This window comes from Etheostoma spectabile, chromosome 15 (genome assembly GCF_008692095.1).
Source record: "Etheostoma spectabile isolate EspeVRDwgs_2016 chromosome 15, UIUC_Espe_1.0, whole genome shotgun sequence".
NCBI classification, from domain to species: domain Eukaryota; kingdom Metazoa; phylum Chordata; class Actinopteri; order Perciformes; family Percidae; genus Etheostoma; species Etheostoma spectabile.
The window spans coordinates 15,348,204-15,367,984 of NC_045747.1; the positions used below are offsets into that span (position 1 = coordinate 15,348,204).

General features: G+C 39.7%; 2 protein-coding genes across 5 annotated transcripts in view; both read left to right on the plus strand.

Moving 5' to 3' along the window:
- Nucleotides 1-12,210, plus strand: part of plcd3a (phospholipase C, delta 3a) — a 24,999-nt gene extending 12,789 nt beyond the window's left edge. For 2 of the 4 annotated variants that reach the window (XM_032537186.1, XM_032537184.1), the window contains exons 3-16: nt 2,958-2,962; nt 3,648-3,876; nt 5,066-5,195; nt 5,733-5,958; nt 7,413-7,614; nt 7,749-7,893; nt 8,159-8,311; nt 8,447-8,599; nt 8,690-8,840; nt 8,989-9,105; nt 9,291-9,469; nt 10,187-10,322; nt 10,661-10,810; nt 10,897-12,210. In XM_032537186.1, coding sequence (XP_032393077.1) covers nt 2,958-2,962; nt 3,648-3,876; nt 5,066-5,195; nt 5,733-5,958; nt 7,413-7,614; nt 7,749-7,893; nt 8,159-8,311; nt 8,447-8,599; nt 8,690-8,840; nt 8,989-9,105; nt 9,291-9,469; nt 10,187-10,322; nt 10,661-10,810; nt 10,897-11,039 — 2,119 coding nt within the window. In that variant the 3' untranslated portion in view covers nt 11,040-12,210. The remainder of the gene's footprint in view (nt 1-2,957; nt 2,963-3,647; nt 3,877-5,065; nt 5,196-5,732; nt 5,959-7,412; nt 7,615-7,748; nt 7,894-8,158; nt 8,312-8,446; nt 8,600-8,689; nt 8,841-8,988; nt 9,106-9,290; nt 9,470-10,186; nt 10,323-10,660; nt 10,811-10,896) is intronic. The other 2 variants (XM_032537187.1, XM_032537185.1) reach the window with 1 other exon arrangement.
- Nucleotides 12,211-13,325: 1,115 nt separating this feature from the next.
- The window catches only part of nmt1a (N-myristoyltransferase 1a), an 8,801-nt gene continuing 2,345 nt past the window's right edge, over nt 13,326-19,781 (plus strand). The window contains exons 1-9 of the mRNA XM_032537201.1: nt 13,326-13,474; nt 15,340-15,445; nt 15,883-16,027; nt 16,576-16,694; nt 17,381-17,472; nt 17,645-17,761; nt 19,036-19,206; nt 19,313-19,421; nt 19,517-19,687. Coding sequence (XP_032393092.1) covers nt 13,371-13,474; nt 15,340-15,445; nt 15,883-16,027; nt 16,576-16,694; nt 17,381-17,472; nt 17,645-17,761; nt 19,036-19,206; nt 19,313-19,421; nt 19,517-19,687 — 1,134 coding nt within the window. The 5' untranslated portion in view covers nt 13,326-13,370. The remainder of the gene's footprint in view (nt 13,475-15,339; nt 15,446-15,882; nt 16,028-16,575; nt 16,695-17,380; nt 17,473-17,644; nt 17,762-19,035; nt 19,207-19,312; nt 19,422-19,516; nt 19,688-19,781) is intronic.

Here is a 19,781-nt window from a genome sequence, read left to right on the forward strand (position 1 = left end):
GTGTGTGTGTGTGTGTGTGTGTGTGTGTGTGTTGGGAGGCTTTAAGGTAGAAAATAAAAGAGGTACAGGACCATGAGTTGGTTATAAGAAGTGAGGAGGGTTAAAGGAGGAGAAGGAGTCCTGAAATTCGGAGCGCTCATGAATAGATATCCGTGTTAAGAGAGGAAAAGGGCTTTGCCTGGAAGGAAACTTATCTACAGGGGAGTATTGTAAAGACAGACCAGCAGGCCTTCCACCAGCCCAGTTCTCATTTTTCAGAGCTGGTGAGCTGTTTTATCTTGGCTCCATCTCATGCCTTCTTTGCCTTATTAAAAGGGCTGTTTGTTTTCCTGGCGAGTGAAGAGATTAAACATGGGCCCTGCAATCTGGCTAAACAATAATTGTGTATGTATTTATGTACCAAGTCTTAAACGTAACCTCGTGAAAAGTCAGCTACAGTAAGCTGGCTCACTTCTGCTTCACTAAGCTATTGCGTAAAGTTACTTGTGACTTGTTATCCTGTATGATTGAGCTACTCTAATTGTCGAAAGGTAATATTTTATCTCAGGGATGTAGGTTTGGTTTCAGAAGTAAAAGCAATTCATATAAATGCTATATTCTTTATTAATAAAAAGTACTGCATGTTGGATGTTTGGTTGATTGCTGGGCCTCCTGTATTGCTGCTTGCAGCTTTCTACAGAACCATTGTACCCCAAAATTACAGAAGGCCCCCAAAGCACTTAAAATGCAACTCATCTGTATTCTGCTGACTTACTGTGTACTTCTACTTCATAGGAAAACATTGTACTACTACATTTATCTGACAGAGAAATGTTTCATTGCAGTTTCAGATTTGACTGACAAAGTACAATTAAAATATTAGTGCATTATTATTCATGAAACTATACAGCATTAAATTAGAGTCAAAAGCTCACCCTTTAAAAGTAAATGTAAGTACACTGTTCTTGTAATGCCTCTCTTTTCACTTTAAGTAAACATTTTGAATGTAGCACTTTTAGTGTGGTATTACAAGTTTTACTATTAATAGTAAACAAAAGAGAGAAAGGGTAAAAGTAAAGTCTGTTTGCCTGGGCTCCCAAATCATTATATTATTAAATTGATCATTTCCGGTAATCATATCTTGCCAAAACCAATAATTGTGTCGTTTTAGTCAGCTTCACTTCAGAATGTCAAAGTGCAGGGCATTTATTTATCCCATTTTCTTAACATTTTACTTATTTATTTAACATTGTTTACTTTTGGAGCTAAATCTTTTTGAATAAAAGTTTACTACAAGAGGGGTGGAGGATGAATCTCTCTCACCCTCTTTTAATTTCCTCCGTTGACCTTTAGCTCTCCCACCTCTCTTCTGTTTGTGCTCTCTGTTCTGATGTTGGCATGCATTTTAATGCTAACCCCCGGGCTAGCTCTACAGATTTGTGGGTCAGTGGGTGGTGAAGGCCGTCTTGATTGTGCTGCAGCAGCTCCAGAAATAGAGAGGGTGGTCGAGTTGCAGCGGGTAACACTCCTTACAATGATGGCAAACAAGCAGCGTGAGGACAGGGTGGCCTCTTCAGTGAACAGATACTGATAATGCCACTCTGGCAGGCTGCTGGGGACCATATCTGTGTGTGTTAAGTGTGTGTTTGTGTGAATCCAGGATGAAGGATTGGCTTGGTTCCTCTTTTCCGAGCTCCAGGCAGTTCTCCAGGTCTAGTGTGATCTGGAGCCTGCAGTTCAGCGCTGCGTCTGATGCTCAAAAGCACTTGGCATAGAATACGACACTTAACACTTCTGCTGTTTCTTTCTAAGCTACACACACACACACACACACACACACACACACACACACACACATTCATGTCACTTTTGCCGTGTCCACAAAAACAAAGGAGGAATGTGGAGTAATTTTGAAGAGGTGGACAGCAAAGGCTTTATGACCTCCAGCAAGAGAATGAGGCTATTGTCAGTGCAGACACTGCTTATTACCCAACTGAGTGATCACCACACAGCAGGCATCCCAGTGCAGAAATAGACGAGCTCCTTTGCTGAATAAAGTTGTTGTGTTAGAATCAGCTTGTGTGTGTGTGTGTGTGTGTGTGTGTGTGTGTGTGTGTGTGTGTGTGTGTGTGTGTGTGTGTGTGTGTGTGTGTGTGTGTGCTGTCTTTTTTGGGCAGAAAGTGTTGCCCAGACTTACCAGAGTTCTACAAATGCAAGATAAACAGATCACATTACGTTGTAATTCTCAACCCTTGTGGTCCGTGACTCCTCTGACAAAATCCTACCTAAATGAAAAAACAACTGGAAAATGTGTTTAGCCATGCTAGCAGCTTGTCTGTAGGGGCATTGGTCAGTCCGCTACTTTGTTCCACACTAAAATATCTCAATATTATTGGCTGGATTGCAGTGAAATTGGATACACGCTTTAATCAAATCAAAAATCAATAAAAGTATTGTAAAAAATACACATCACAGAATAGAGCCAAACATGATTTCAAGAAATAGCTTGGTTTATTAGTCCAAAAGCATTTTAACCATAATAATAATACAAACAAGCATATTCGAGAGGCTGGGACCGGCAAATGTTTGGCTTTTTGGAAAAAACTTAATTTATCAAAACAGTCAATCACAATAGTTGTTTTTTTACTAAATATACCTTAAAAAATACAGACATTCCCATCAACCTCAGCTGTACTTTGTATTTAGCGCTAAGTAGCAAATGTTTGCATGCTAACATGCTCAACATAGATGGTGATCATATTAAACATTACACCTGTCCCTAATTTTTGTCCGGATGTCTGTTACTTTCTGTTTTCGTTTAGTTGGCATTCTAAACCCCACTCAATTTCTAAGGACCATGGTTAACTGCTCCTCTGATCTCTGAAGGGTAAACTCAGACAGCTAGCTAGACTATCTGTCCAATCTGAGTTTTATGTTGCACAACTAAAACAACATTTTTGAATGTACATATACACCAGAACATGTTCCATCCCAAGGCTATTTTACAGAGGCACCGTTGCTTCGTCTGTTGCCTAGCGCCGCCCAAGACGATTTAGATTGGTTTAAAGAAATGCCCAATAAACCAGAGCTTGTTTTTCTCATATCCAGGATGTTGAGTGGACTAGTCAGACCTTCCTCTACTGCGCTGTGGAAGAAGGTCTGGTAATGAGTGACTAGCCTTTAGCTAACACAGCCTCACAACATGGCTGTGGACTCTTTAGTATTGCTTTTGTTTATATCCCATGAATCATGATCCTGTTAAAAGCTACCATAGATTATTTTATTTGTGTATTTATTTATTTAACCAGGAAATCCTCTTTTTCAAGGGAGATCTGGCCAAGATGAAACACAGTTACAAGATTACAAAATTATAAAATAATGTGTAATTTGAATAAATGTCCAAAACCCACTAGAAGAACCTGCTCTTTGAGCAGTGAAAGCACAAATTGAAGGTGCATCTTTAACTTGTGTATCAGTCTGTGTGCTGTAAGAGTCGTAACATTGCAGGTTAAAATTATCTTGTTGAGAAGTATATAAAGTGCATGTTATATTTTACAATCCTGTTGCAATGACACTCCATTTGGTGGGATTTATTAATCTATGTAGACACATGATGTTTGACATTTAGCTGCTCCTTGTGAACTTTTTCTTTCCCTGTCCTCTCCCAGTCGCAGTGACAGAAGTGGAGTGTGTGCGTGAAGGCTGCCAGTCCGAGGCGCTGCGGCAGCTGTCCGGGTCGGTGCCGGAGAACCAGTGCTTCACAGTGGTCTTCAGAGGTGCCAGGAAAAGCTTGGACCTGCTGTGCCCCTGTGAGAAAGAAGCTCGGCACTGGGTGCGAGGGCTACGCACTTTAAAGGAGCATGTGGCCAACATGAGTCAGAAACAAAAACTTGACCAATATCCTGCCCCATTTTCAATATGCTAGAATAGGGTACAGTGTAGCTGAGGCAGCATTGCTATGGTTACTGTCTCTGCTGTCACATGTGCCTTCCTACATCCACAGCATAACTAAGGTGAGTAGTAATGACTAGATAAAAAAGCCTTGTCTAAATATAGTCCGACCACCACTGTTAATTACAATCCCTCATAGGCAGAGGATAAGATGACTGGAGGTATCAGGTCACTTCGCTTCGTTTTTGATATATTTTTAGTTTTATGAACAAATAAATCATCAGGGCAATTATCTTGTTTATGCTTTCTTGTTATCTCGTTTATTATATTTCATAGTGTAGACTTTCAGAAGCCTAGGTGATGTGTACGTGTGGGCTCTCTGTGTTACATTTTGCACACACGCACGGGCAGGTGACAAACTATAATTAGTCTCTTGTTGCTATCGTCTCTTTTATGCAGTTACATTAGATTATATTTATTCTGGGGATGCTTTTTTCCAAAGGGATTTACAATAATAGATGTCATTAAAAAGTTCATTACTCCCATTATTCAACCAAGAGCCTGGAAACAGCTGAATTAAATTTGGTTCAACAATGTTGGCATCAACAAAAACACCTAGTTTACATATTGCATTAGACTGCTTATCATTTCCCCCATTTCCCATAAATGTGTTTGTGTGTGTGTGTGTGTGTGTGTGGGGGGGGGGTTGCTTATAATGGCCACATTGGCCATTATAAGCAACCATTCCTCCAATCCAAATCCAGAGGCACATTCTGTTCACTAATCTGACATCAGTTTAAAAAACTAACTGAGAAAACATTAGAGAACCCTTTTGCAATTACGTAAGCACATAATGTAATCTGAAAACTTCTGCCCTAGTTAAAAAAAAACAATGCAACTGATCTCAGCTGGTATTCTGTCTATAATGGAATGCAATAGCAATTTCTAAGTGACCCCAAACTTTTAACCGGTAGTGTATGTATGTATGTTTATATGTTATACACACACACACATGTTTATATATGTGTGTGTATGTATATATATATATATATAAGGAAGATTGCTTAAATAACTGAAACTGGTTATTGCAAAAAAACTGTGTATTTCTGTGCACATTATGAATCCAAAAGACTGCCTTAATTGAGGACCTATAGTCTTTAGGTTTTAGTCTGTTTTATTCCTTAACCCTCTACACTTGGATCCGACGCTACCTGAAGCGAGCGGATCAGAACCAGGACGGCAAGATGAGCTACGATGAGGTCAAACGTTTGCTCCAGATGATCAACATTGACCTGAGTGAGCAGTATGCCCGCTCTTTATTCAAGGTCAGTGTCATGTAAATTATTTGAATTTTTAGCACCTGTTAAATATCCGCAGTAGATATAACTTGATATATCTATATAAGATATAATTTCTCCTGAAATTGAATACTGAAAGCATTCAATGGAAAAAGAGAGGGAATAACTGCGAAGATATGTTGAGAGTTGGTGATATTCTTGCTTGTTTCTGTTTACTGTGACACCCTGGAGTGTCAAGTCTGTGTTCAATTACCAAGCCAGCGCCAAGCCAACCACCTACTGCCTTCCACATTTTTCATCCTCCCAGCCAGTTATTTCTTTATTGTGTGGTATTACTACCTACCATGTCTCTTAGCTTTCAATTTCCAATACTGACCGTCCTCAGAGAGCCACATTTGTAATGTAAGTATAGACAGCTGGCTGACTTATTATTATGGAGATGGGAAAACTCCACAGGGAAATTTGAAGCACTCCCAAAATAAAAACACACTGTGTTTAACATGTGTCTCTGTGTGTGTCCGATTGTTTATCTTTTCAAACTCATCCCTTTCCCCTGTAACCCAGAGGTGTGATCGATCCGGTGATGGTCGTCTGGATCATATAGAGATTGAGGAGTTTTGCAGAGAGCTAATGCGACGGCCCGAGCTGGACGCTGTGTTCAGACACTATTCGAGTAATGGGTGTGTGCTCGCCACTGCTGAGCTACGCGACTTCCTGGGAGACCAAGGAGAAGACGCCTCGTTGAATCATGCTCAGAGCCTCATACTCACCTATGAGCTCAATGACTGGGGTAGGAAAAACTGTCATTAAAAGCTTTAGAGAAATAACCACATTTGCATATAGTGAGTGTGAGTGTCCGGTTTCATACAATGACAAAACAGATATATCTGTAAAGGCGTTTACTGTTCTAAACACTGAGGAAAAACCCTCTGCTGCACAGTAATGGGATGCTCGTCATGTTTCCAGCAGTGGGGGTGGTTTGTTTTAAAGGAGAGCTAAGTCGTTAGCACAAGCAATAATTTATAATGGCTGACATGAAAACTAGCAAGATGCCACCCATAGAAACTCAAACTTTATTTATCCAAGGGAGTAGTTGTCAAAGAGACAAAAAGGGCTGAAACGCAATATCCTCAATGTCAAATATATGTTTTGTTGACTTGAGAAATCAGCATTGGTTGATTTCTTACAAACGTAAGTTTTTATTTGTAAGTGAAAGAATATGTTATTTGTTTTGTTATTTGAGTGATATGTTTGGGAGGTGAAGATAAGATGACTGTCTGGTTCAGTGAGACAGAATCTGTGAATTATGTAGGGTGCAGGGATTTCCTCACTGTTTGAATGCCAAGTCAAGTGCAGAGCAGACACATCACAAGTCAAAATAAATAACAAAAAAGATTGTTCCCCTTGGCTGTTTAGCTTAGTCTATGTGAGAGAAGGAGTCCTGATGCATGTTGTTTAACCTCTTTATAAATTGCAAATAGAACAGCAATTGCTTACAGACATTTGACAACAAACATTTAGTTTTTTGCTCCCCCCACCCCTCACATACTACATCTGCAAATAATAGTTAATAATTGATAAAAAATCATATTTACTTCCAACATATATACAGGGTAATGTACTAAGTGGGTGATAAAGTAAATAAGTACACATAAAATAAACCAAGGTGAGCACATGATGTTGACCATTTTACCCTACCCAAGGCACTATTCCATATTTCATCAGATGTAACTATTCCAAGCTTTTCAACCCAGTCTGCTCGGATCTCATTAAGTGGTAAGTCACTAAGAGACTAGAGCTAGTGTTATATATCCGTGAGGTAAGACCCTTAACGAGCACAGGAATTTGCTAAATTACATCCAGTCTTGTTCTTGGCGGTAGACTGGGAAAGGATTTTTTTGTGGGTTTGCCGCCCACTAATACTAATACATGAGGTTAGGCAGGGCCAGTCCCCCATTCGCCCTATGCCTTTGAAGGAGCACCTGACAAACCCTGGGGTGCTCGTTTCCCCATAAAAATGAGGACATCAGACTGCCGAAAGATCTTAAAAAAAGATTTTGAGAGGAAGATGGGGATGCTCTTAAACAGATATAAAAATCTGGGCAGTACGTTTATTTTAATACACACAATTTGACCTCCCAGAGATAATAGACTCCACTGTTTAACCTCTTTAGTTAAACTCTCACCAGTTTTTTCCCGATTAATTTGCTAAAGATGCTTTTAACACTTTGCCATTTATTGCAGCTCAAAAGAACCAGTTCATGACTCAGAATGGTTTCACTATGTACATGCTGTCTCTGGAGAATGATGTGGTTAACCCTGACCATGCCAGAGTCTACCAGGACATGAACTGCCCTTTGGCCCACTACTTCATCTCCTCGTCACACAACACTTACCTAACCAAGGACCAAGTCACCAGCGCCAGCAGCACTGAGCCATACATAAGGTATTCGGACAGAGACTTGTAAAACATCTTCAAACGGCCCATATTTTAGCATGATTAAAAACCTATTTAGATGTTCTAAATTTATATAATCCTCCTGTGGAGTAAGATCAAAAGTATGTGTCTTTCACTGGCAGGGCTCTGAATCAGGGCTGTCGCTGTGTGGAGCTTGACTGCTGGGATGGTGATAAAGGTGAACCTGTCATCTACCATGGCCACACTCTCACCTCCAAAGTGCCATTTAAAGAGGTCATTGAAACCATCGCCCAGTACGCCTTCAAGGTAAAAGGAACTTGATTTGATGGTGTAAATCCTCAGCAATGACAGTGTGCTCGCTGGTCCTCATTAATGTAATGAGCGAGCAGTCAGTCAGCCTTCTTGCCTTCACAGCCTACTGCGCTTCTTGTGGTTGCATTCTTGGCTCTGAGGCAACCCTGCGGTATTTTGGTTTTGACATACTATATCATTACAGTGTTGGGTCCTGTATTGCTATAATGTGATCTAATTGCATTTTAATGATGTGATTCTCCTGTGTCTCTCCCTGCAGGTGTCCCCATATCCTCTAATCCTGTCCTTGGAGAACCACTGTTCTGTGGAGCAGCAAGCTGTCATGGCCAAACACCTCCGCACCATCCTAGGCAGCAAACTACTCACCAAGCCCCTCAGTGCCCAGCCACCAAAGGACTTGCCTTCTCCTGAAGTAAAACACGCATGATTACAATACATAAATGCATCCACACACACACACACACACACACACACACACACACACAAAGACTTCTGGCTGTCTGTTTTTTTTAATGAAGTAATTTGTTCCAATGACATTTTTTTGCAGGAGCTGAAGGGGCGTATCCTGGTAAAAGGGAAGAAGCTGATTCCTCACTTGGGCCAGCTGGGAAAGGCTGGCAGCTGTGCCAGCTTCTCTTCAAGCTCTGAAGAAGAACCAGCAAGCAGCAATAAGAACACCCCCAAGAAGGATCCTGCAAAGGTCAGTTCAGAAAGACTTATGATAAAGCCTAAGAAGCACTTTTTAGATAATCACTCAATTTTCTTTTATGTTTGCATTTGGCCCTCCCAGGTATGTTCTAAACTGAGCCCAGAGCTATCAGAGCTGGTGGTGTACTGCAGAAGTGTCCCATTTCGTGGGTTTGAAAATGCATCCGAAAAACCCCCAACTGAAATGTCCTCCTTCTCTGAAAATGAGGCTCTCAAGCTCATCAAAGACTCGGGTACAAGAGTGGAAATAATTGCATCTTGACATTGCAAACGGAAAGTCAAAAATATGTTCTGACATTGCTTTACTGCAGCTGATTCTACACCAAATATAATCAGCCTCCAGTGTATCATGGCATGTGGTTTTCTTCTTTTTATTTGCAGGAAAGCTTTTTGTGAGACACAACAGCAGGCAGCTGAGCCGGATTTACCCGTCTGGCCAGCGCCTCCAATCATCCAACTATGATCCTCAGGAAATGTGGAACGGTGGCTGCCAGATGGGTTAGTACAAATTAAGGCAATTCATTTGGAAAACATTATGTGGTCAGTAAGTGCCAGAGAAATGTCATACTGACTCTCATTTCTGAAAATTGCTTTACTGACTGCGCTCACTGATGCTGAAATGTTTTCCGTACGTGTGTGATCAGGCTTGACGAGTTACTGATTCCACTCTCTGTGCTGTGCAGTGGCTTTGAACTTCCAAACACCCGGGGAGCAAATGGACCTGAACCAGGGTCGCTTCCTCCACAATGGTCGCTGTGGATACGTTCTCAAACCGGGCTTCCTGTGCAGCCCCACTTCCGACTTTGACCCAGAGAATACGGGAGGAGGCCCCGGACATATCCCCACCCAGCTGACAATACGAGTGAGTAACAGTGTTACAGCAAATTTGGATTGGTTGACTACTCTGTACTGATATCAGTATTGGAAAACCCTCCCAAACTGCCTTAAATGCTGGTATCGGTATTGGCAAGTATTCTAGTTTATGCACTGATCTGATACCACGTAACTTAGCCCAGAAGAAAATTTAGCAGTTTATTTATGTACTTTTTCTGTTATGTCTCATTGTCAAACTGGATAATAAAAAAAAGCTCTTTGGCGTTTATTGTTTGTGTTTGTTCATGTTTCACAATGACTTCAACCTGAGTCAGACCGACAACAATGATAGCAGTCATACCACATCCGTACAGGATTAGTAGTATATAGCTGTTAAAACATGATAAAATATATGTATTTTTTAACACACTGGTATTGGATCGGCACTCGGTATTGGCCGATACTCAAGTTCAGGTATCGGAATTGGTAGAACATCTCTACTCTGTACATATATCTATTGCATGTTTGTTCATCCTACAAGAGGATTATTTTATTCATTTTTCCCATTAAAGTTTTTTTTTTCTCTGTAATGAGTATCTGAAGATAGAGGGTGTCACATGTTGTACAGATTGTGAGATATTTTGAGGCATGTTGGTGATTTTGGGCTATACAAATTGAATACATTTGGCTTTACTTAAATATATTAATATATATTTTCCCATCAGAATTTGATGTTAAAACTGACAAATTGCACTTTGCTTTTCAGATAATATCTGCACAGCAGCTGCCAAAAATCAACACAGAAAAGGCTAGCTCCATAGTGGACCCACAAGTGTGGGTGGAAATTCATGGGGTGGCTATTGATAAAGCAAGAGACAAAACACAGCGCATTGACAACAATGGTAATTCTGAGACATCATAGTTCACTAAAAAGCGTTTAACAATAACGTGTCAACCTTATATTATTACCTGTATAAATGTTTTAAGCAGAAAGCTCATTCTGTATTTTTATGCAAACCTAGCATTGCTGCGAAATAATATCATAATATAATTATATACTGTATATGCAGTTTTTTTAGTATTATTATTGTCTTATTTTGTAATGATGTAAATGCAAGAGGCAATAGATGACATCATTAAGCAGCACAGATCTTTACAGCCTTGTCCAACACTATGATTAGTTTGCTTGAAAGGCACAGTACTGGAGGATGTATTTACAGCTCTTGTACACCCTCTACAGGTTTTAACCCACGATGGGACTGCACTCTGAGCTTCCAGCTACAGGTCCCTGAATTGGCCCTGGTGCGGTTTGTAGTGGAGGACCATGATCACACTGCCAAAAATGACTTTGTGGGGCAGTTCACTTTACCTTTCATGAGCCTACGGACAGGTGCCCATAAAAATCCTCTATGCATTTCCTAAAACAGTCAACACTTTGGCATGTTGTTTAATGTTGTTTATACTCTTTCTTCCCAGGTTATCGACATGTTCATTTATTGAAGGCAGATGGTTCCAGTCTGTCCCCCAGCACACTCTTCATCCATGTCAAAGTGACCCTCAAAGGAGTTCCCATTAAAACTGTGTCCGAGCGTATAGCCATTGCCAAACGCAAGGCATGATGTGCATCTGAACTAGATGGAAAGCTGCATTTTCTGACAACAAAAGGCTTTGGAAAAGGAGCTCTGAATGTGAGCAGAGAGAGACTGCTGCTGTTGCTGCCAGCCGGTCTCAGAGTCCAGACCTCAAGTGGTCCAATTTACACTTCCCAATGCAGAAGGAAAGATGTCGTTTATCAGAGATGAAGAAGCATGCTGGCTCTTAGCAAATGAATTGCCTCAGGCTGGATAATCAATCCATGATACTCTGTGAGAGTATCTGGTCTTGTCAGTGCTGAGTGCTCTAGGAGTAGGACACTGAGGATTGGGGTTCATGAAATACCCCAATATGGGACTCGTTACAAAATGAATTTAAATGTTAACTCTCATGTGTAGGTGGATACTCCATAATTTTTTAGACTGAGTGAAGATGTGTTAACTCTCCTTTTGTATTTTTTGTTTTAGAATTATTTTAATTTTTTTGTTACACTTATTTGGCTTAACCTTAAAGAATGAGGATAGTTTAACAAGAAACAGCACTTACTTATCTTATAAGTGCTGTAAGTGGAAATCCAAGCATGTCATTAAAAAGATAAATATATTGTTTTATGAATTGTTTCAACTCTAACTGTGATGTAATACAGATGATTGACGATGACAATGATTGTCATTGGTTATTTGAACAAATTATGAAATTGCTAATTCCATTTTACTTGATACTTCAGATACTTGGCACTTTTAATTGTATGATGATATATTTCCACAACTTACGAATGACATTGAAACATAAACAGTAATAACTTGAACTTAACTTTCTTAAAAATGTCAGTTGTTTTAAAAATGTCATAATTATTTATGTTGAAAATTCTTATCCTTAGGTTCAGAGCTGGGAAATTGTGGTTGAACACTAATTACAACATTCTAACACAACCACCAATTACTTTTGGCTACAGTGAATAATTTAATACTCTCATAAAGAGCTTCCCTGATAATACAATGATGCAGTAATGAAAGATGCTGCATTTGGATTACTGTAATTACAGTTTAGAAGATCAGGTTGAGTTTCAACAGCGTGAGACAAATGGTGAAGTATACGACTTGCAGTGTTAAAGCTTAAAGCTTATTTTGTGTAAATGGCAGCTGGTATTATGTATGCAAGAGAGAATACTGTTTCCATAAAAGCTCTTATAACACATCACTGTGTTTTGTTGTTTTATGCTATGAAGAGAGAGACAGAGGATGTCTATTTATTGAGGGGTGGGGGTTACGCAGAAATACGTATATGGATGAATATTTCCTTGCAAGCTGATAATCCGAGGAGACCAGAGGGTCAGTGAACTGTATTTGCTCAAAGACAAAATAATAGTTGTCATAGCGCTGGTACCACATTATAAGAAAATGTATATAAATAAGGATAGCAATAATGTTGGTACAGATTGCCAGTAGCCTGCTTTAAATAGATATAGGTGATCAAAAGAGTCAAAGGGATTTAATCTGGCAACCCAACAAAAGCACAATTTGCTCCTGTTTGAGAAAAATTTGCTAAAAACCACAGTACCGGAGCCTTTTTTCTTTAACTCATATTTGTGAGTACTTGCGTCTTGCAATAAATGCAATAAATACTAACTGAATACTTCTTCCACCACTGCACATATTGATGTTCATTTCAGAAATCAGTCAGTTTACACAATGCACATCCGCCCCTCATATTTTTCCTGTCACACGCTTCAGTGTTTTGATTTCCCTTGGGCCAAATGTAGATCACATTGCTCTAAAGGTATTTGTGTGTATGAGAAAAGAAATTTCTTCCACCAAATCACAAACTTTTGATTTGGGTTGTGAGAAATGAACAGTGTTGGAAGAAGTATGCAGATCCTTTACTTAAGTAAGTACTAAATGTTAAAATGCTTCACTACGAGTAAGTCATGCATTCAAAATGTTAATTAAAAGTACAATACACTTAAAATGTCAAAAGTAAAAGTAGGCTCATAATGCAAAACTATAATTTTCAGAATAATGTATATGAAATAATTATTGTAGATGCATTAAAGTGTTTGTCACTCGTGTGTCAGCTGGTAAAGATGAACCAAATTTGTAATACAAAGCTATCAGATAAATATAGTGCAATAAAAAGTATAAATATTTGCATCTAACATAGTGGGGTTGAGGTAAAAAGCAGCGTGTATTGGGGTCGTGAGAAATAAAAGACTAGCCTAAAGACTTTAAAAAGGAGCGTGGTGTTTATTGTAACCTCATATTGTAAACGGCATTTTCATCACCGCTCTAAGCCAATAGCATCAGGGGAGGTTTAAAGCCGTCGAGGGCACGCGGTGGCTCCTCACTTCCTGGTTGAAGATGGCGGATGAGAATGAGACAGCACCGATGCCGGAGAAAGAAGATGTAGAGGATCATGGACACTGTAGCGACTGTGAAAACGAAGAGCACCACTCTGACGATGGGTAAGAAGGCAGGCTTTGCAGCTAAGCGCTGTAAAATATACCACGTCTCTGCATACTTAGCTAATCAAAGCAAGAGCAAACTAAAGCCTCGGTGAGCTGTCGGGATAGACAGCCATCGATTGAGGTTGTCCCTTCCACTTGCCTTTACCCTATTGGTTAGAAACCCTATTTGCTTGCCAGTTTTTTGATGTGATTGGCTGAGAGTGTGTTCCGTCCCTCAGGTGGACGGGCTTTAGCTTCGCTTTCCTTTAGCAATGATAGCAAGGCGTTGTATGGGGTTAGCAAACCCAAAGTACGCTTAAAAGCTAGTCAAATAATAAAACACTACATTTACTATCACTCTGAACACCTACAAAGAAAGTCAAATTTTTTATTAAGTTGACAGTGTGATATATTATTCGCATATAACTGCCTGGACTAATGAAATTCATGCCAACCCCCGTTGACATTTAGCGAATTAGCTTGCATGCTAACATAACTGTCAAACCCCTATTGTCTGTAAGTGGATCTAGGTGCAGACAGTTAGCCGAATCAAAAGTGAAAGAAGCAAAACCTGCATTGTTTTCCACATGCAAGTTGATAATTCCATCTGTCCATGTTGGCTTTGTTAACTGGGGAGTCAAGAGGGCGTTTAATTCCCTCTTTAATCAAATCACAGACATATAAAAGATCCTAAATCAGTCTAGCTCTCTTAACTGAAAATAGGCTTTGATGGAAATCCTACTTCTGCTCGGCATTGGCTTCTGTTGTTTACCAAGCGGTGACACGCATGATGGGTGAATCAGCTTGCACATATTAAGGCGTGTCCTGCTCACTGTAAATGTTTTTTTCTGCTTTGGGGAGCAAACGGAGAGAGAAAATGTTGAGGTTTGTAACAGAGAAATCGATTTCATTGTGACGCCCTCGTCACAAGTTATAGTTCTGGGGGCCTGAAGGAGGGAACAGCGGCCAGCATTTCTCAATTAAAAAAAAAAAAAAAGAAACATTTGAGAAAAGAGAGAACGCAATGCTAAAAGTGGAAAGTGATTATCCTATTAATTGTAGTGAAGCAAATGTGAGTTTCTCTGTTGCTCTTTTTAAGCAACACATGTTGTTGTAACCCCCCCACACACACACACACACACACACACAAAGACTGGTTCTGGCTGTTAGCTCGTCTACTCTGTTGAAATGGAAGCCTGTGGAACAAACTATTGAATGTTTTGTTGTCCATTGGCCCAGTCACTAAGGGGCCTATTGTACATGCATATCTACACACGCGCATATAACATACACTCATATGATTCACCATCTGTGCTGGTGTTACAAATACAGGCCAGCTCAAGGCTTCACTTCTCTCTTGTTGGACACTAATGGGCTTATCCTCTGTAAGTATGCAGTCTCTCGTGTGTGTGAGACGCTGTGGGAGGGGTTGCTAGACTACCAGTGTATGGTGATTTGTACTTTTTTTTTTTTTCTTTTTTTTTTTTTAATACTGTATGTATTTTTCACTTTTTAGAAACTTTATTGTCCAGGATTCATGTGTGTAGAGTGCAAATGGTCAATCATTCAGCCCTACCTTTATGTGGCTGGGTCACTAAACTACTAAGTTCTCTGTTTTTAGCTGGTTGGATTAGAAATACTGTATTTAACATTTTATTTAGGTAATTGTTCTCCACTGAGATAATATGATGCAATTAGGCTGATAAGATGTGTTTGTGTGTGTGTATATAGTATTTAATACAAAACCCTGTATAATGCAGCTTTAAACATCAATAAGCATATCCCAGTGCCAGGTAGAGTTTAAAATAATACATTTTGACCAGTGCTTGCAGTTCCTGTGGGATAGTAGGCTAATACAGATGCCTTCTATTCTGTCCTTTCAGTGACAGGGGTCTGGGTGACGACACTGGCGCCAAGAAGAAGAAAAAGAAGCAGAAAAAGAAGAAGAAATCTGGTGCCCCAGAAGCAGTTCAGGACCCCCTTGCCAAGGCATAAATTCCTCTATATTTTATGAGAAACACGTTTTTTTCTTTTTAAATTAAAGGGTCAGATCCCTGAAAATTTATAAGGAAAACAAAAATAATTCAGGTGTGATATACCAAAGTTTGTAGTTACAGCACTACCACAAGATGGTGCTCATGTTCAAGTCAATTTTATTTTACATTGATTTTAGAATGTTTTTTTTTTTGGGGGGTAAATGTTTTTGTTGTGAAAGCCTAATTCTAGCACTATGTCCAAGACAAATTTCCCTTTGGAAAATAAAGTGTATTCTATTCTTATTAGACACTACGTGCTTACATCCACATCAAACATCTTCACTACTTTGGCCCTCACGTCTTGCACCACACCAAATATAAATGGAAAATTATGATTTATGTGGGTGGATTGACACTTTTAACACTGATTTCTGTCTGGTTTTCAAAAAGGTGAATTCATTGCCAGCTGATAAGCTACAGGAGATCCAAAAGGCCATTGAACTGTTCTCTGTAGGCCAAGGCCCTGCCAAAACCATGGAGGAGGCAACTCGGAGAAGTTACCAATTCTGGGACACACAGCCTGTGCCCAAGCTAGGTATGACATTTGCCAGAGCTGTCAGTTCTGCTCTAAGACTTGCCCTGAAAACCCATTTCCCACTTGACAAAAAAACCTCACTAACATCTAGCTTTTGTCTTCAGTGGAAAAGGTCACAATCAGCATTCAATCTCAATTCAATTACTCTGCAGTATTCACGGGTATTTATACTCTCCACCTCCAATCTGCAGTATTTTTAAGATTACACCCGGATGGACATGCTCATTTTTGCCCCTATTCTGGCATGGTGCCATGACTTTCATCATCTTTCGTCTGTCTCCATCTAAGCAGCGCTCCAATATCATTCCAAATTAGTTGGCACAGTGTGTGTGAGAGACAGAAGTTTTGAGCACTGCAGTTTAGTGCACTATATCAGAAAGCTGTAGCATTGAAAGTTGAACACATTTTCCGGCGCCAAACATGCCAAACAAGAATTAAAAACCGAAAGGCATACTCGTTCGCATATATTCGCTAATTTGGGTGGTAAAAAGGCTTCAAGAATGTCATGTATCCTGGGTTTCTGTGTTTCACGTTTTGTTTTCCTTCAGGGGAGACTGTGACATCACATGGCTTCATTGAACCTGACAAAGACCACATCCGCGAGGAGCCCTACAGCCTCCCGCAGGGCTTTAGCTGGGACACCCTCGACTTGGGGAACCCTGGTGTGGTAAGTGTGTTGACAAACCCGTACACTCGTAGCAGGAATGCACATGTATTTAATTACAATTTCCTTGATTCTCCGTGCTTTTATTTTGTTAAAATGCTAGTCTGTTTTTATTTCAGTGCCAATCTGATCGTGTCCGTCATTCATTGTTATCATGTCTTCAGTTGTGTGATAGCTGATAAATGATTATAGTTATAAAAGTGTATCTGTTTAGTCAGAGTCCAGTGGAACTCTAGTGCTGATAGCTACAAACTTGCTTTACATGAAAACTATTTCCACAAAAGTTAACAAAGGTGTAGCTCACCTACACAAAAACTAGCTTGTTGCCTCATTTTCTCAGATAGCAGCAAGAAATATTAGTACCGAGAAGTAAAGATATCAGAATCTGGAATTATATTTTTCATTTACGACATTGAACTTTAAGAGTGCATGTTCTATGTATAATTTTTTCCTTTTCTTTTTTTGAATAATGTGTACAGAAAAAAGAACATGTATGTTTCAGGAATTTGTAATATCCACATAAAACTATTAAATGATGTGTACTAAAACATGTTTATTATATGGTAAATGTTTGTTTGCTTTACATTCTAATTCAATCTGTTTTCTGGTCATTTTTTCCCACATTACTCTCCTGTGTTTGTAAAGGTCGTGACCTAATATCTAACTTTTGTCTTTTTCTGTAAAACCAGCTCAAGGAGCTTTACACCCTTCTCAACGAGAATTATGTTGAAGATGATGACAACATGTTCCGGTTTGACTACTCCCCTGAGTTCCTGCTCTGGTATTTCTTTTTAGAATTGATATTCTTCCAATTTACACCTGGCATGAGTGTTAACTTTAAATGTCAGATATTGCATGGTTTATAAGGCTAAACGTGTTTTAAAATGCAGTAATACAGTTGATGGCAGTACAGTAATCTGTTCCAATTAATGACAGACTTATCTGTTTCTCAGGGCCCTGCGGCCCCCTGGTTGGTTGCCCCAGTGGCACTGTGGGGTGAGGGTTAACTCCAATCAGAAGCTGGTGGGCTTCATCAGTGCCATTCCTGCTTCCATCTCCATCTACGACATGTAAGTGTCTCCAACAGTCCAACGTAAAAATATAATGGCTTCAATCAGTTTCATCACATGCCACGTAAATTTACTGTATTATTTATTAATTATCTCACTCACTTCCACGTTAAACACCCTCAGTAACCATTTTATTTGGTACACCTAAACAATCTAATGCAATCACACACAACTGTTATGCAAAAAAGTCCACTATTTTGTCTATAATCTTTTTTTTTTATTTTAAAGGTATTTTATATTTTCAGTTTTGTGGTTAGTCTTCAGTAATGGTGTTGTAGTTATATTATTATGAATATTTTTTATTTCTGTCCCCCCCCCCACATGTATGTAATGTATATCATAGTGGGGGGGTCTCGTGAACCTCCCCAGGGAAGTTTTGATCATCAACAACTTCATTTCCTGTATTGGGATACACTTTTATGCACCAATTTACGGTAGAAATACCTTTTTTTATTCAGCCTATGCGAAGAAGAAAAACAAAGATGACAATTTGAAATGTAACAAAAATATAATGGAAAGAATGTTGTTGCGAGTCATTGGGCATTTTTAAGGGGTTATATGGAAATCTTAGCGCTTTGTTAGCCAGGTACACGCAGTATACCCACTATCATGTAGACCGCACCACTGGTTAACTAGAAGGTTCACTCAATGAAGCAGGGCATGCCCTTTCTCTTAATGTTAGTGTATTGTGAATTTTTCCAGTCGGGAACTTATTTTTTCGACACCACATGATTGCAGCACAAATGCAATGTTAACAAAGGTGAAATATTATTTGGGTATCCTCCCTCTAAAATTGAATGGGCCCATGCTACACCCTTTCAAGTTTAAAAAACATCGGACGAGTAGTTTCTCCGTAATCCTGTTGACAGACGGATGGACAAACTGAGCTGAAAACATGACCTTCTTGGTGGACGTAATCATGTAGTCCAGAACAACACCACCTTTAACTGTTACATTACACAACATCAGAAATTCCGTTAAGGTAGAATTCATGGCTCAACTTTTGCAACTACTTGTTTAGGTCTATCTCAATAAAGTTGTCTAAAATGTAGATCAGTCTAGTTGTGAAATTGTTTGTGAATTGTGTTCTTCTGATTTTAGAATCTCAAAGTTAAAGTGCAACACGTACAGTGTATATAATAGTAATTCTAATGTAAATGGTATTTAAATACTTTCATATCAATGTTTTTATAAAAAATTTAATTCACTGTCGTTATTGTGGTTTGAGTTTGTTGCAGAGTTGGTTAATGAATTATTTTTTCCTTGATGTTTAGAGAAAAGAAAATGGTTGAGATCAATTTCCTCTGCGTCCACAAAAAGCTTCGCTCCAAAAGAGTCGCCCCGGTTCTGATAAGAGAAATCACCAGACGGGTCAACCTGCAGGGTATCTTTCAGGCGGTTTACACGGCTGGGGTGGTACTGCCCAAACCTGTGGGCACATGCAGGTGGGTCCGACAGAATAGCTCGCCACACACCACCGTGCACACGCCCATCTCGCGACTTCTTTTAATGTGTCCCTGAGTACTTAACAAATCCAGTATCTTTGCACAGGTACTGGCATCGCTCTTTGAACCCACGCAAACTTATCGAGGTGAAGTTCTCCCACCTGAGCAGGAACATGACTATGCAGCGCACCATGAAGTTGTACCGTCTGCCTGAGGTTAGTGAAACTCCACATATTTGACAAACTTAATAGATTACATTGCCCTGCCTCGCCCTTTTTATTCTTCTCCTTCCTTGTATTCTCTCCTTCAGGCTCCTAAGACTTCCGGCCTGCGGGTGATGACCAAGAGGGACGTGCCAGTGGTGCATCGTCTCCTCCGTGAGTACCTGAGCCAGTTCCACTTGGCGCCCGCCATGACCCCGGAAGAGGTAGAACACTGGCTGCTGCCCCGGGAGAATATAATTGACACTTACCTGGTGGAGGTAAAGAAATATTCCAGAGACTTTTTACCAGACATCTTTTTAAATAATTCTGTGTTTGAAACTATCCTTTTAGTGTTTTGATTTAAAAAAAAAG